Source organism: Amphibalanus amphitrite, unplaced genomic scaffold (assembly GCF_019059575.1).
Source record: "Amphibalanus amphitrite isolate SeventyFive unplaced genomic scaffold, NRLGWU_Aamphi_draft 000403F_arrow, whole genome shotgun sequence".
In the NCBI taxonomy this organism is placed as follows: domain Eukaryota; kingdom Metazoa; phylum Arthropoda; class Thecostraca; order Balanomorpha; family Balanidae; genus Amphibalanus; species Amphibalanus amphitrite.
In genome coordinates, this window is record NW_024881897.1 from 396,894 (window position 1) to 410,765 (window position 13,872).

General features: G+C 49.2%; 1 protein-coding gene across 2 annotated transcripts; it reads left to right on the forward strand.

The window, feature by feature from the left end:
- Positions 1 to 1,912: 1,912 nt before the first annotated feature.
- On the forward strand, positions 1,913 to 12,832 carry LOC122390632. Of its 2 annotated transcripts, XM_043383778.1 has the most exons (5): positions 1,913 to 2,090; positions 9,264 to 9,281; positions 9,346 to 9,421; positions 10,359 to 10,534; positions 12,191 to 12,832. In XM_043383778.1, exons 1-5 carry the CDS (start codon positions 2,082 to 2,084, stop codon positions 12,338 to 12,340), a joined length of 429 nt encoding a protein of 142 aa, XP_043239713.1. In that variant the 5' UTR covers positions 1,913 to 2,081; the 3' UTR covers positions 12,341 to 12,832. The 2 variants fall into 2 exon arrangements, with proteins under 2 accessions (XP_043239713.1, XP_043239712.1); XM_043383777.1 differs by lacking the exon at positions 9,264 to 9,281 and having other exon boundaries at positions 1,923 to 2,090; positions 9,328 to 9,421.
- The last annotated feature ends 1,040 nt before the right edge of the window (positions 12,833 to 13,872 follow it).

The window sequence follows — 13,872 nt, forward strand, 5'->3', positions numbered from 1 at the left end:
GGACTCGCGAAATTCGATATCAAATTAACTGCGGATGAACTGACAGCTACCCCTACCACTCGAGTTCAGAGGAGTTCATCGGATGGGTAAGCTGATTCATGCCGTGCGCGATTGGTATGTATGGCATGGAACGACATACTCTCCATCACCGCGAACTTTTACTTGGTTCCGATCGAATGCTCTATGGTCAGAATTCAACGAGTGATGAAACCGGTCACTCGTCATTAGCTCATTCTAGGAAATTTCTGGCCAAATTAAGAAGCATGTAATGGCAGTAACCAGGGCTGCGGAGTCTGAGTCGGAGTCGTAGTCGGAGTCGGTCGGAGTCGACGGTTGTGACCGGAGTCGGAGTCGGAGTCGGAGTCGATTTTAGAAACCCGAGCCGGAGTCGGAGTCGGAGTCACCGAAATCTGTCGACTCCGCAGCCCTGCTAGGTCTGCGGAGTCGGGAGTTGGAGTCGGTCGGAGTCGACAATTCTGCCCGGAGTCGGAGTCGGAGTCGGAGCTGGTTTGTGAAAGCCAGAGTCGGAGTCGGAGTTGGAGTCGCCGAAAATCCATCGACTCCGCAGCCCTGGCAGTAACAAAGTGCTTTTGTCCTCTGCACAGAATATAGCAGGTACTGAGACTGGCATACTCATAAGGGGGCTTTATGGCCGTCAACATTCATTGCAAATTACAACAAACCACTTCCACAACTCAACAGGAATACAGCGATTTCTTTAGTGATTTTTATATTGTATTTTTAGTCATCATGTCCTTAGAAAGGGCAGCATTTATGCAAATGTCTCTTTCACGGGCCAGCCAGACCGGCCCTATCGAATAAGTTAATTGTCTAACTCTAATCTCCACATTTTTTTTTTAATTTATAGGCATGGCCAATAGATGGCACTAGAAACCAGCGCCTGAATGTATACTGTTCCGCATGGCTTGCTGCGAAGGACTGTCTCTCCAAACGCGATAAACATTAACGGTTAGCGACGCCAATTCGCTGTTTTCTTTTTAAATGGAAAGGTGTTACTCAAGCTGTGAAATTCGGTGACTGTAAGTCAGCGCCGGAACTGGATTGACGTGCTTTTGCGCGTTTTTGTTTTCTAGGTAGGCATCGATGCAATATGACAATGCCGTCCGCTGCGCTTGTTTTCCCGCACTCTTATATTGCCTGGAACTGGGAAAAAGCAATAGGAAAGTCATTGATGTTCATATGTATGATAGGGAAAGGTGACAAAGGCATGGGAAACGCGGGAGTGAACAATTAAACGGATTATATTTGAACTGATCCTCTATATGTTTAGTTAAATATTGAATGTGCTTTTTCAGCTCACACTAGTTAAGAGCTTAAACAGTCGAGCTTTAGGACACTTGTGGTGGAGGATGATTTGCATATCATGATAATTACCTCAGCTGCAAATGGCGACAGTGCCGTCCGGCTAGCTTCATAGTAGTGTACATAGTGGAGAACATAAAAGCGTGATTTTAGGTGGTAGAAACCATTTATGCGCTTACCATTAAGCACAAATCATGTGCCCAAGTGATACACTAATTGCTGTGACTATAACCATAATATTATAGCATATAATTACCTTCTGACTCTGTCACTAAACTTCGTGCTAATCATCTCCGGGGTCCAGGTTGTCCCGTGTGTGTGGTAGTAGGTAGTGTTATTGCCCATGATGAATTGAAGTCTCCGCCGGTAGGTTCTGCTCTCTGCCGTCCACTCCAAGGTCCACTCTATCTCCGCTGCTGTTCCTTCCGTACGCTGGCGTGCCGAAGTTACCAGCCGCCGGTAATCACCAGCCGCCGGTGATTACCAGCGGTGACAGCTCGGCTCGGAGCCGTGCCCCTAGTGACGTCACGGTCACGGTCGGGGGGCCCGCCCGGCCCCGCCCGCCTGGCCGTCGGGACGGGAGCGCTGCTGGCGGGCCGGTCTCCGCCGGCGGTCAGTCGAGTCCCAGCGTCTGCCTCGAACGGGTGGAATCGGAGAGAGCTCTGCGCAGTCAGTCGGAGCCGGACCGCAGCAGGAGCATCCTCAGAGCAGCCCGATAGGTGAACGGACGGAACGACCCGAGCGCAGGATCGGACAGAATGATCAAGGTGGGTGCCAGGGTAACAATTCAGCCACCAAGTCATCGGAGTGGAATGTGCACTTATGCATTATGTGATATTTAAGAATGTATGGGGATATTTTTCAGTTTGAATGAAATTACCTACGACTAATGCGCATTCCATAATATCCAGCATTTAACCTCTTGCAAAACATCTTGCTTGACATTAGCTCTAAGCCTGTAACCGACTATCTATTCATCATATCAGATTAAGACGTCGAGCAATTAGAGACGCTCGTGCTCCACCTCCTTTAACATAGTTCACATTCGTCCGACGCAATTAAACACGACTAAGCTGTTCGATCCCTGCTACCGGCGTGGTGTAATCTGCTTACCTGTTGAATGCGAGACCATCCGATCGATCTAGCGCAGTTACGCGAAAAAGAATCTGTGACACGTGTTCTGGATTATGAGCTCTGCAGCACCGATAGACCTACCTGCAGTCTCAGCGGTGGGGTTATATCGTGATAGTTAGTGTAGGTACTGAGCGGGACGCGTCGCATACTGAGTCTTCTGAGGGGGTAGTACTAAGAGGGACCCTCCTCATCCACAGATCTCTGACATTTCTAGGGGCACATCTCCAGCTGAGATTTGTGATGTCTCTTTGATTTATTATATGATTCCAAGAAAACATATATTAAAGGCTGAAACAGACTCATTCCGCTTTCAGGAAATCGCATGCGAGAGCTTATTCAAATAGGTACCTACATTATAATTTTCCCGCATTAATCGCTTGGGATAGGTGCGTGCGATTAATGCGAGCGTGCTTCCATGCATTTGAATTGGCTCTCGCATGCGATTTCCTGACTGCGGAAAGAGTCTGTTTCAGGCTTAACAATTGCCCTTGATGTTCTCTCCTCGCAGTGCAGGGAGGAGATCTATCCACTCTTTTCTCTGTTCACTTTCCACTCAAATCTTTCCCCGTATCTATGTTACCCTGTCCTTCAGAGGGGCTACCCTCGGTCCTGCCTGATTCACGTCACTGACTCGTGATGTCACGACCACCTGTGGCCGTGTCACATGACGGTCACCCCTGTGCACGCGCGTAGCGTGGCCCCGTCCGTAAAATACGACACACACTATTACAAGAACACTTATGTCGATACGCTAATTGATATTCGTAGAAGGATCATCGTGATTTTCGATGAATCCTTCAGAAGAAATATAATGCTCATTTATGAACATTAGAGTTCCGGCGGGGTATCTAATATGTGAAATTTAGTTGCTCCGTTGGAATCAAAGCATTGCTCGGCATCTAAGCCCAAAGCGGGCCAGGTCAAATCAGGAAATGCCGGGATTGCATCGAAGTTATCTCTATCATGTGTGTTCATGGGGCGTTGCAAAGTACAATGAATTATGCTTACTCACTACTCAGCATTTAATCAGACGAATACGTTAGACACGCCCTAAACCTCAAGCAACTGGTGAATAACTCTGTAGATTCGCTCATAAGCTTGTAAAAGGCAAAAGTGGAAAATGGTTCGGCGTAAATGAGCGCTTTGCAAATGACATAACGCATACACGCAATAAGTGCTACCCTGTCAATTAACTACACGGTGGTTTCAAAGTGATCACTTCTGATTGCCCGTCATACAAAGTATAGGAACTATGCAGTCGCCGAGAGTAATCCAGCATGTGCTGTAATGTGCCGATCAAATGCCTACATTCCGAACAAGAAACGTGCTTACTGCCGTTACTGCTTAACCTTGGCCTCGCACGAGAGCCCATGCAAGTGGCATGTTGTCAATCAGCATCAGATACCAATAATTCCTTTCCATTTTTAGGATTGAAATGGCATGGGTGCAAAACGACCTGTCAATTGGCGCGGCTAAGGCCCAACTTACTTAATCAAAGCTGTTAAAGGTGGTGCACGACTCTTGAGCTGAAACATTACGGCGTATTAATTTGTGTATCACCATTTTTCAAGCCAAAGTTTGTTTCTTTTCAAATGCTTTCCCCGTCAATGAAATGTAAATAGTGTTGTGCTTTCGCTAAATGATTATGATATAAAACGCCGCATTATATCGTTTAGTTGAAATAATTGTTTTCTACTGATGCATCTGTCCTCGGCAGAGCATCTGGCATTATCCACCGTCCTCTGTATCCACTCCACCCCTCATCCTGCCACCATTCCATCCTCATTCTTCCGTTCCGGCCTCACGTCTTAAGCGCTCCGTGTTTACGTTTATCCTGGTCTGATTCACCGGGCTCCGGTTCACCGAAAGCACGTGACGCAGATGACGTCAGACGCGCTAATTATGTGATGCTTATGAGGCCACGCCCGCCAATCACGTGACGTATAGTGTCCGACGTGAATTCCCGATCAGGCGTCACGACTCAGTCACGGTGCATATCTGGTGAACTGGAAATGGGATCTGGCTCTCCTCTAGGATTAATTGTGGTTCGTGAGTGGTGAGCAGTGAGCTCCTCCGCCGCCCAGGAATCAGGATCAAGAGGAAAAACGAGAATTGTAGTTACTACAGTTGATTATCTAGCTGCAAACGTTTCTACATGTGGAGCAGCATTGCTTGAAGCCTGAAGGTCAATACATCTGGAGTAAGTCACATGCAATGCGGTAAAATAATGCTGCTTACAAGATATTCCTTCCTGACGTATTTTCCGCTCTGACTGCTCTCCTTTGAGGAAAAGTAGACCACGGAGTAATTGTTATCAAAAGAAGGTAGACATGAATGCACTCCTTTGCACAATGCTAACCTACATTTATACCTTTTTTAATTGTGGTGTTGCTCACGAGTCTTGATGCACAGTCGTATGTGCTTACTGCACAATTGCTTGCCCGTTACCAATGATTAAGGTCAAATAAATATTTTTTTATCAATGGAAAGAATAAAAGTTCATTGGTAAACAAACATTCCTACCTGTGGGACACTATCTGCAGCAGTTTGCAGAGTTGGTATGTGCAGAGGGGCCGGATATAGGTGTGACTGCTCCCCTGAGAGGCCCCTCGCGTCCTTCAAAGTGCAACACAAAGGGTAATATCGACGACCATGGGTGGAGGAATGAGTCATTTGTGCGGGCTGCACAGAGCACAGCAAAAGACACGGACTGCCATCACTGAGAAAAAAATGAGGCATGACGGGATTTTCATGGATTCAACATGGGATGTTTTGCGACAGGACTCGCTCCTCTAATCAGCAAAAGCATGAAGCGCGCACATATAGTAAAATATCGTCACTTTTCATGTCGCAAAAGAAAAAAAAAACGGGAAACAATATATCTGTTACGGTCAATACAAGAAAGTTAATTTCGGTCCGTTGCACACAAGAAGCACAATTACCAAACATAATTTTTTTTAGGCTATGTAAACAAAAAGAAGACAGTACAAATAGGTAATTTAAACCGCGTGCCAAACGAAACGCTAGCGATACAGTGCTGTTAGAAACAGACACAGCTGAAAGTGTCTGCGGTGATGCACTAAGACGTACGTTTTTTTTTTGTCTCACACGTGGTCTCACGCTTCCCAAGATGTTATGGACTGGACGGACAGAGAGGAAATTCCGACCGAGTCTGTCTTTCCGAGAGTGGCTTAGGTTGCTTTCCTCTCCTCTCCATCCGTCTAACATCGATTGCATCGAGAACAAATCGTGAGCTGGCTGCGGACCACGGTACCATCTGCTCTGACTATTTGGTACATGGGCAATGGACATTGTCCAATGTCCAGTGAGCTGACTTTTATTGTACCTAATTTCCACCAACAAGAAATCTGTGACAAACCGGGGATGAGGAGATGGAAACGAATCCAGAACTTTGCACTTCAATCTTCAATTTCTTCCACGGCATTGGAAGAGATTCTTTTCTCGTATGGCATTCACGGCATTTAAGATCGGGGCCAGGAGTCCCAATCTAAAAATAAAAAATTGCTGTTAATGGACTATAAATATAACGAACAAAATTATTTGGTTGCGTGTACTTGCAAATAATATGGCATGTGGGCACTTAGTTATCCATGTAACTGATAGGTTTGCATGATCCTAGGTTCAGGTGATGCAGCAATTCAAACCTGTTTTGTAGAATTTCTTTCCGATCTCTGCTATAACTGGGTTGCGAGTTTAGTGCCTCATTGCGCAACGTACAAATGTTCCGTCTTAACCTTTCCTTGCTTCTTCTGCGGAGCCTTACTGTATTTATACTGCCTCTTCACAATGGTTACGGGTTACGTCATACCCAAGTTGCAGCATTCGTCTCGCACCTGGCCAAGGAGCTTTGGCCAGTCCGGTCTTAGATTCCGTGGGCGAACAGCACTGTATGTATATGTTCGTCTGTTCGAACATAAAGTGCTGCTCATGTGAATTCGCTACTGGTAAAGCTGATACTCTTCTAGGATGCGTCAGAATAAACCACCGTCACGCAGAGTCACACGGGCGTCACGGTAGCCGCGTCACGTCAGCGAGTCACGAGTCCGACTGACGCGGCCGCCCCCGCACCCACTGACACGCAATCTTACGCAGCCGTCACCCGACACGCTACTCTGCGCGGTAGTCACTACTGCTGCCGCAGCCCGCGCGCTACGTTTCGCAGTTACGAGGCGTAACACCGCAGCTCGTATAAAGTGCGTCTGCAAGTCTGCGGTCGTTGGGTTATGCCTATGGCAGGAATTCATTCATACGTGATTTCCGCGATCACGCACTGCTGCCTGCTGGTGGACAGAGGTGCAGAATCATACCCCTTGGATGACAATGATCACGACCAGTGCAAGGTCGTTCCTAGGTTTCCTGAGTCTGCGGTAATTCCCCGTGGATGATTCAAAGCTACAATTTGTAAACGGCGCTGCGCCGGCAAGTAAAAATGGCAAAGTTCACAGTTCCTTGCACGAGATCACGGAATTAGTCGTGGATAGGTTATCTTTCCCCGCAGTCTCTATACAGACCTTTGAACTGCAATACAGGACGACCTGTAGACTGCACCGAGTGGCCTGTGAATCTTCCCGTCGGATGTGCGCGCCGGTGACCGGTCTAACCGGTCGACCGATGTTTGCCCACAGTGCCGGCCCCACTTTTTGAGCTCCCGTTCCTCGGCAGCGCTCTGGTGCGGTTTTTGTTCCGGGGAGGGCAGTCCACTGAGGGCGGCGTCCGGTGGAGTTTGACATCCGTAGACGGAATATTGAGAACTGAGCGTCATCCGGTTTTATGCTTGATTAATGTCCAGTGAACCCTTGCTGATTAAACTGACTTCCGGCTCCCTATACCGCACTCGTGGCTGGAGAATGTAATGAGTAAAGACGCTGCTAGAAAAATGAACTGGATTGCACTCGGTAATTCGTGTACCTACCTGGAAATATCATATTAGCTGAACTATTTAGAAATACAATGTGTAAGACGCTAGTCACTTTAATCATTGTCAGTTGTACAAAGCTAGCGCTTAACTTCCTTATAGCTCTTTACTAAAAAAAACTCGCTCATTCAGCCCTTTGGCTCGTCCTTTTCACCCCCACACCATTACTGTCACCCTGAAAAGACGGTTCGTTTGTTTGACTCCGCGGAACGCTTCTGTTCGCAACAATACGCGTCATGGCAAGTGGGTCACGTTTATGGGTCCATTGTTGATACAGAGCGCCGCTGGTGGTGAATGCTGAACCTGGTGAACAGCGCCTACTTGGTATGGAGACGGGTGTTTGAGACTGCAGCTGCAAAAACTGAATTTGTGTTTGCTTAGTCGTGATGCACGTTTCGTGTCATGCTTCTGAACTATGACGGATAGCAGCCTACTGGGCACTGCAGAGGTGGGTCGGTTATGACAGTGGTTGTGACTTGTGACTGGATGGCAGATGCAAGCTGCAGGGATATCTGGGTTAACCTAGGATGACACTCTCCGTGGGTCGTAATGGTGTCGCCATTGGCTGTGTGTCTTTTCTGCATTGAACACCGGTTCCAAGCCCATGTGTAACTCTGTAAGAGCGGACTGCAGCGCGAGCCTGTCTGGGACACTGAGCTGCACTGAGAGGTATGATCTTAGCGCAGTTTATCTGGCTCATTCCGATGGAGAGCCGAGGACCGCAGTGACGCGAGCTACGGAGGGATGCAATAAGTGATGGCCCAACCTAGCGAAGAAAAGCAACAGGCGTCAGCACCCTGCTCACAACTCTGTGCCAGGTGAAGGGGCATACGGGGAGCCGGTCGCTTATCGCACCACGCCAAAGGTCTTACGGTCGCCGAGGTTTGACATACGACTGTAAGCGATTTTGAAAGACGACTGACGGAGGCTCAATTATCCATACCGTCTAGCCAGAGTGATCCATTTAAAATCCCGTCTTCCATTCACTAGGCCTGTCATTTATCTGTCGTAGGAGCCGTCATCTGTTCAGCGTCATCTTCTCGGAGTGACGTTTTCCATCGTCTATCTGACGCGATCAGCGCATACCGTACATGACAATTTGACATATAATACAGAGATCAGTGTTGAGTAATATCACTTTCTGTCACTATTGTTCAAACGGACCAGCAACGATCCTCGGCAACTTTTCATGCTTGCCGAACGCAGGGCGAGGCAGATTATAATAAAATAGGCCTGGATACCGGGATCTGGCCTCTCGCTCAATCCCTGCCCCAGTTTGGTTTACGGAACCATCTCGGAACAGAATGCAGTGCCAATCATGGTGAGAAGTCTGGCGCGCTAAGACGCCTCTCGTGTGTGGGGGTGTATTTCACGAACTCGTCCGAGCCGGTTCTTATAAACCCTTTCACGGCACGAGCTGAGAGGTAGAGTGGCCTTCTCCGGTCACAAGAGGCGCTTTGTCATGTCCTAGTTAGTTAAACTCAACAGCTTTAGTTATTTTTTATGTTTTATGTATTTTATTTTGTGATATACTTCGTGGTCGAGAATGAACTTGAGTTTGACGCTTCTCTCTGAAAAGGTTCAAGTAAATATGCTGCATTTCTATTCTTTCTTTACGGCGCCATTTATTATAAAAGATACAATCAAAAAACATATTTAAATTTGTGGCAAGTTCGGAAGCTTCTCCGTCCACGGACTGCTTGTGATGGCTAATGTTTGACTGACGTCACGTCCCACGGGCTGTGCGCCTGGCTCTGGTGGGAGCTATATGCATTACCATTTGACTGAAGTCGTCTTCCACAGGTTGTGCTGCTAGCTCTGGCAGGAGCTGCTGTTATCCATTGTATTTGACCGATGTCGTCTTCCACAGGTTGTGCTGCTAGCTCTGGTGGGAGTTGTCGTTTCCTAAGTATGACTGAAGTCGTCTTCCACAGGTTGTGCTGCTAGCTCTGGTGGCGGCGGCCGCGGAGGCGCTGCCGTTCGGGTTCACAGAGGGAGTGGCTCAGTTCAGGGCCCATCCTGGCTCAGGTAAGAGAATCTATCGTAATCCTCCATGTTTGCCGTAACTCGAAACAGACCTGCCAACAACGTAATGCATTAGTATAATCTCAACGCAGACAGCATTGCAGCATAATTCCTTCCAAATCCCAGATTTAGACGAGCGAAAACGGCCAACCTACCTCAAAGGTCAAGGTGAACGAGGGATATTCGCACCCGTTGATGCTTGCCATTCTCTGACGTTATGAGGCACAACATCTGACAACATGATCTGCTTCTTTAGCTGCTAATTTTTTTTTTTTTTTGGAGCAGGCTCAGCGATTAATATCTGGAAGCATTAAAGCAGTCGAACAATCAATGCAATCAAAACAATCAAACTTTCATTTTATCATGACTAAATAAGTATAATAGCAAAATTCATTTATTCGTCAATCTACGTAGATCTTGCATCACGAACCAGTTGCGCAAGTCCGTTTGGGGACAGAATTAGCATGAGACCGTTTCGACGCCGGAATGACTGGACACAGTTCCATAAGGAGCTGGGTTGGCTCCACGGTGACTGCGACACACCTTTCACGCTGGTCACCTTATTCACGGTGGTATTAATGGTACCACATTAGGGCTACCGTAATCGACGGGCAGCTGCGAAATGATAGGGTGAACGTTCTACCATATCCCACGTCAAATGCATTGTCGCAAGGTTTAGTCGGGAGGTGACCTTGACGTGAACAATGAAGAAATGTGGTAAAAAAGTATTCCAAAGAGCGTTTTTTTTTTTTTCGACGAACAGCTGGTCAGAATTGATTTCACTTCTTTAGTTTAATTTACTCTGAAGTAAAATGTGAAGCTCAACGGCTATTGCGTAGCCTTCATTGTCAATGAAAAGCATTTAGCCGTGCCGGCTATTTCGATCGCAAAAGATCGTACGTTCTTCATGGCCAATGATCCCTTGCTCTGTGTCATGCAGCCCGCGCCAGTTACGGTCCTCCCAGTGCGCCGTCGGGTCCCCTCGGCGGTAACAGTGCAGAGGTGGAGCGCTGGCTGCGGCTGCTCGGCCCCCTCAGCACGGCGCCCTCCAACTACGTCCAGGACCGCGAGGGGCCGTCCATCTACGACGACTTCTACCCCAGCGTCAGCCCGCAGGTGAGACTGCTGAAGAGAACGTCAACCCGATACTGAAGTCCACTGTCTCCCCTGGTCAGCATTGTTTTATTGAGGCGCACTGAGTGCTCAGTAGTCAGTGCTGTACCAACCCATCGCTAAACGTCCACGACATCATCCATGATCCATATTGCCGCTCGTACCATCCCTTGAATACTGATCGATAGGTAAACTGTACCACAGCCCGCCTGACTCATGGCCCTCCCGGATGACACAGATTCCCACCGCTTGCCGATTTAAGTTGGGTAAATTTCTGATGCTTATCGAAATGCGATCTGCATTAGTGTCACCGCGGTGAGCCGTGCTCGAACGACCTTGCCCGCATTTCTTTCCGTTGTGCCGTGCCGCTCTCCTTCTATGAGAGCATTTCGCTGAAGTATGGATTGCTATCTGTCGTGAGTGCCTGTTTGTCTGAACACCTGTCTGGATGCCCGCTAATTGTAAGCAACGGGAGCTCGCTGTCCGTTATAACTCCTGAATCTTAGTTTTCTGTCTGTCGTGTTAGTTCCCCTGTTTGTCTTTTCCGTCTGAGTGTCTGCGATCAAAGACTCACGTGTGAGTGCCCATCACCCCCGTGTGAATGCCAGTCACACTCTTAATGCCAGATGATGTGAATGCCAGATGCCTCTTAATCGCCGTCTGGTCGTCACCCGTCACCACATGCTCTTCTTGAGCCTCCTCACCCCTCCTGCCGGCGGTTCTTACCCGTCTCCATAGGGGGGACGGGGTGCAGGGATGGGACGCGGGTGCATTACTGGAGCTCTGTCACGACTCACGAGCACGACACAGGGGGAAGGAAGCCGGTGAGAGTGAGGTAGTCAGACGGGTTAGAGGGAGGAGAGAGGAAAGGGATGCCAGCACGGTGCAGTGCTGTCAGACATCAGACATTGCGAAGGGTGAACCATGCGTTGACCATTGCTGTGCAGTGTGCCGGTTGGTTCGTAATGGTTGTGTCGTTGTTTGTCCTCTTCGTTTGTAGGGGTACGTGAGCGGTTTATTATCTATTATGCTATCAATACCTTAATCAGTCAACCATCATCAATATTCAATACAATCAATACCAAAATCTCTAATCCATTTTTATACGATTTCTGACCTCGTTCATTTCGAGGTTTCGCTGATAACTTTGCGCTCATTGGCTGTCATTTCGTCACCGCGTTGCGTCCAGCTGTCATTCGGCCTGTCATCTCGGTTTTCATTTGTCAGTTGGAGCGTCACCCCTGCAATCCCGTGTCCATCACCAGTCGTTCAAACTCATACCAGCCGACAATAAAAGTGTCATCAGTTTGGCCCGACTGTCTCAGTTCAAAGTCCTCAGATGTCATCAGATACGATGATTAGGCAGATGAGAAAGATGGATGGGATGGTGTTATCGTAAGAACGTATCAAAGGCGGATGTCAGTGCGTGTGTGAGGGGGATGGGAAAGGGGATGAGAGTTGTCCCGTCCCGTGCTGTCCCGTCTACTGTCAACATCCAGTGCTCTCTCGCCTAACACAAACGCCTCCTGCAGTCCAGTCTGACGCCCAGTGTTGTATCTGACTACCCGGCGCTGTATGTGACTATCCTTTGCTATGCCCGACTACTCGGTGCTATATCTGACGCCCAGTGTCGCATCTAACGCCCCACGCTGCCCTCAGGCGGCCGCCTCGTCACGCACGCTGTGGTTCGAGGAGTTCCCTCACCGGCGGGCCGTCCTCAACTGGCAGGAGAAGCGCATCCAGCAGGGCCTGCCCGTCTACAAACTGCTCTCACAGCGACCCGGCTTCCCGTTCTACCAGGGCAACTGAGCGAGCTAGCGACCCACGGCGACACACAGTGACCAAAGTGCTGTGAGAGCCTGACGGCCGGCGCAGAACTGAGGAAAAAAGTGAAAATCGCGATCTCCCAACTGCGAGAACGGCACCCGTTACGAACATTCACGTCTTCCAGGGACGCAAGGTGTTTTTATGAGCGGGCTTCGTGTCGCTCAGTCTTCCCTGCAGGATTTTAGAGGCGAGAGCTAAAACGGAAGCAGCGGGTGCCATAAGTTCGCAGAAGGGAGTGATGGGCGCGTCGGAAATTCGTTGGTGCGCGTCAGAGGGCGATCGGAGGGGCCGAGGACCCGCGTAATGTGTTTGTGGAGGCCGAGGGATGCGGCGCCGGTGTCCCGGTGTGAGCTTTAAGTCGGATGAATGTAGAGCGAGCCGGTGACGACGAATGACGATGTTGATGTTGAAAATCGCGCCGGAGGCGACTGGCGTAGAGCCAGGCTCGTTGACAATACAGTGGTGAATTTTGTAGTTGCTTGGTTTTACACCTGTTCTCTCAGGAGCAGTAGTGTTATTCGAATGGCTGCTGGAGGGAAGCTCGCTTCAGCTTTAGACTTATCTGTCATCACACTCGACACAACCGTGGATCTGTCCGTTCGTAAAGACGACAAAGATAGGCCGTTAAAAAGTCTCACCACAGATGAGAATCTAATTAGACAATACAAAAACAAGCCATGAAAGGCATAGAGTATACTTTCCCAGTAAACATGACGACGTCGGCCCGACGTCGGGCCGAGGCTCGGCCCGACGTCGGCCCAACGTCGGTTCAACCTCGGCCCGACATCGGCTGCACGTCGGATATGCCCGCATGTTCCGACGTCCAGCCGAAGTCCAGCCGACTTCGAGCCGACGTCGGGCCGAGATCGTTTGCCGAGGTTGACGAGATCGTTTGTCGTTGGACCGACGGGGCCGACGTCGGCATGTTTATTGGGACAACGCGCCAAAAATATCAACCGGCGGCGGGATTCGAGCCCCCCCCCCCCCAGTCGCCGACGTCGGCATGTTTACTGGGACAACACGCCAAAAGCATCAGCCGGCCTTGGGATACGAACCCAGTGTCATTCGAACGCGAGTTTAGTGCGCTAACCACTACACCACGCAGCCAGTTAACGAATGTGGTTTGTTTTGTTCGGTTATGCCCTTTCGGTCTGACAAGACCATTTCAGAGCCGGAAGGATCATAGGATGGAGACATTGGTCTTCTTGGCGAGCACCCTGGGTCCAGTTCATATAGAGTCCCTGGTCCCATTGCTGTTACGTGACACTTATTGGAAAGGGCGACCCCACAATGGATTCATATAGCCACTCTTACACACCTGCACCAACGTTTCCCAAAGTGTCCCTTTGATAAGTGGCACTTTGGCAAAGTGACACTTGCCGACTGGCCTTTCTATATGAACTGGGCCCGGCCCTGGTGAGTTGCCGGGGCTGAGCCTGACCAAAGGATAGGCCGAGCAGCCCCCAAGCACTCACCGCACCCGGCTACGGGCGAGCTCGGCTTACGGGCAATCC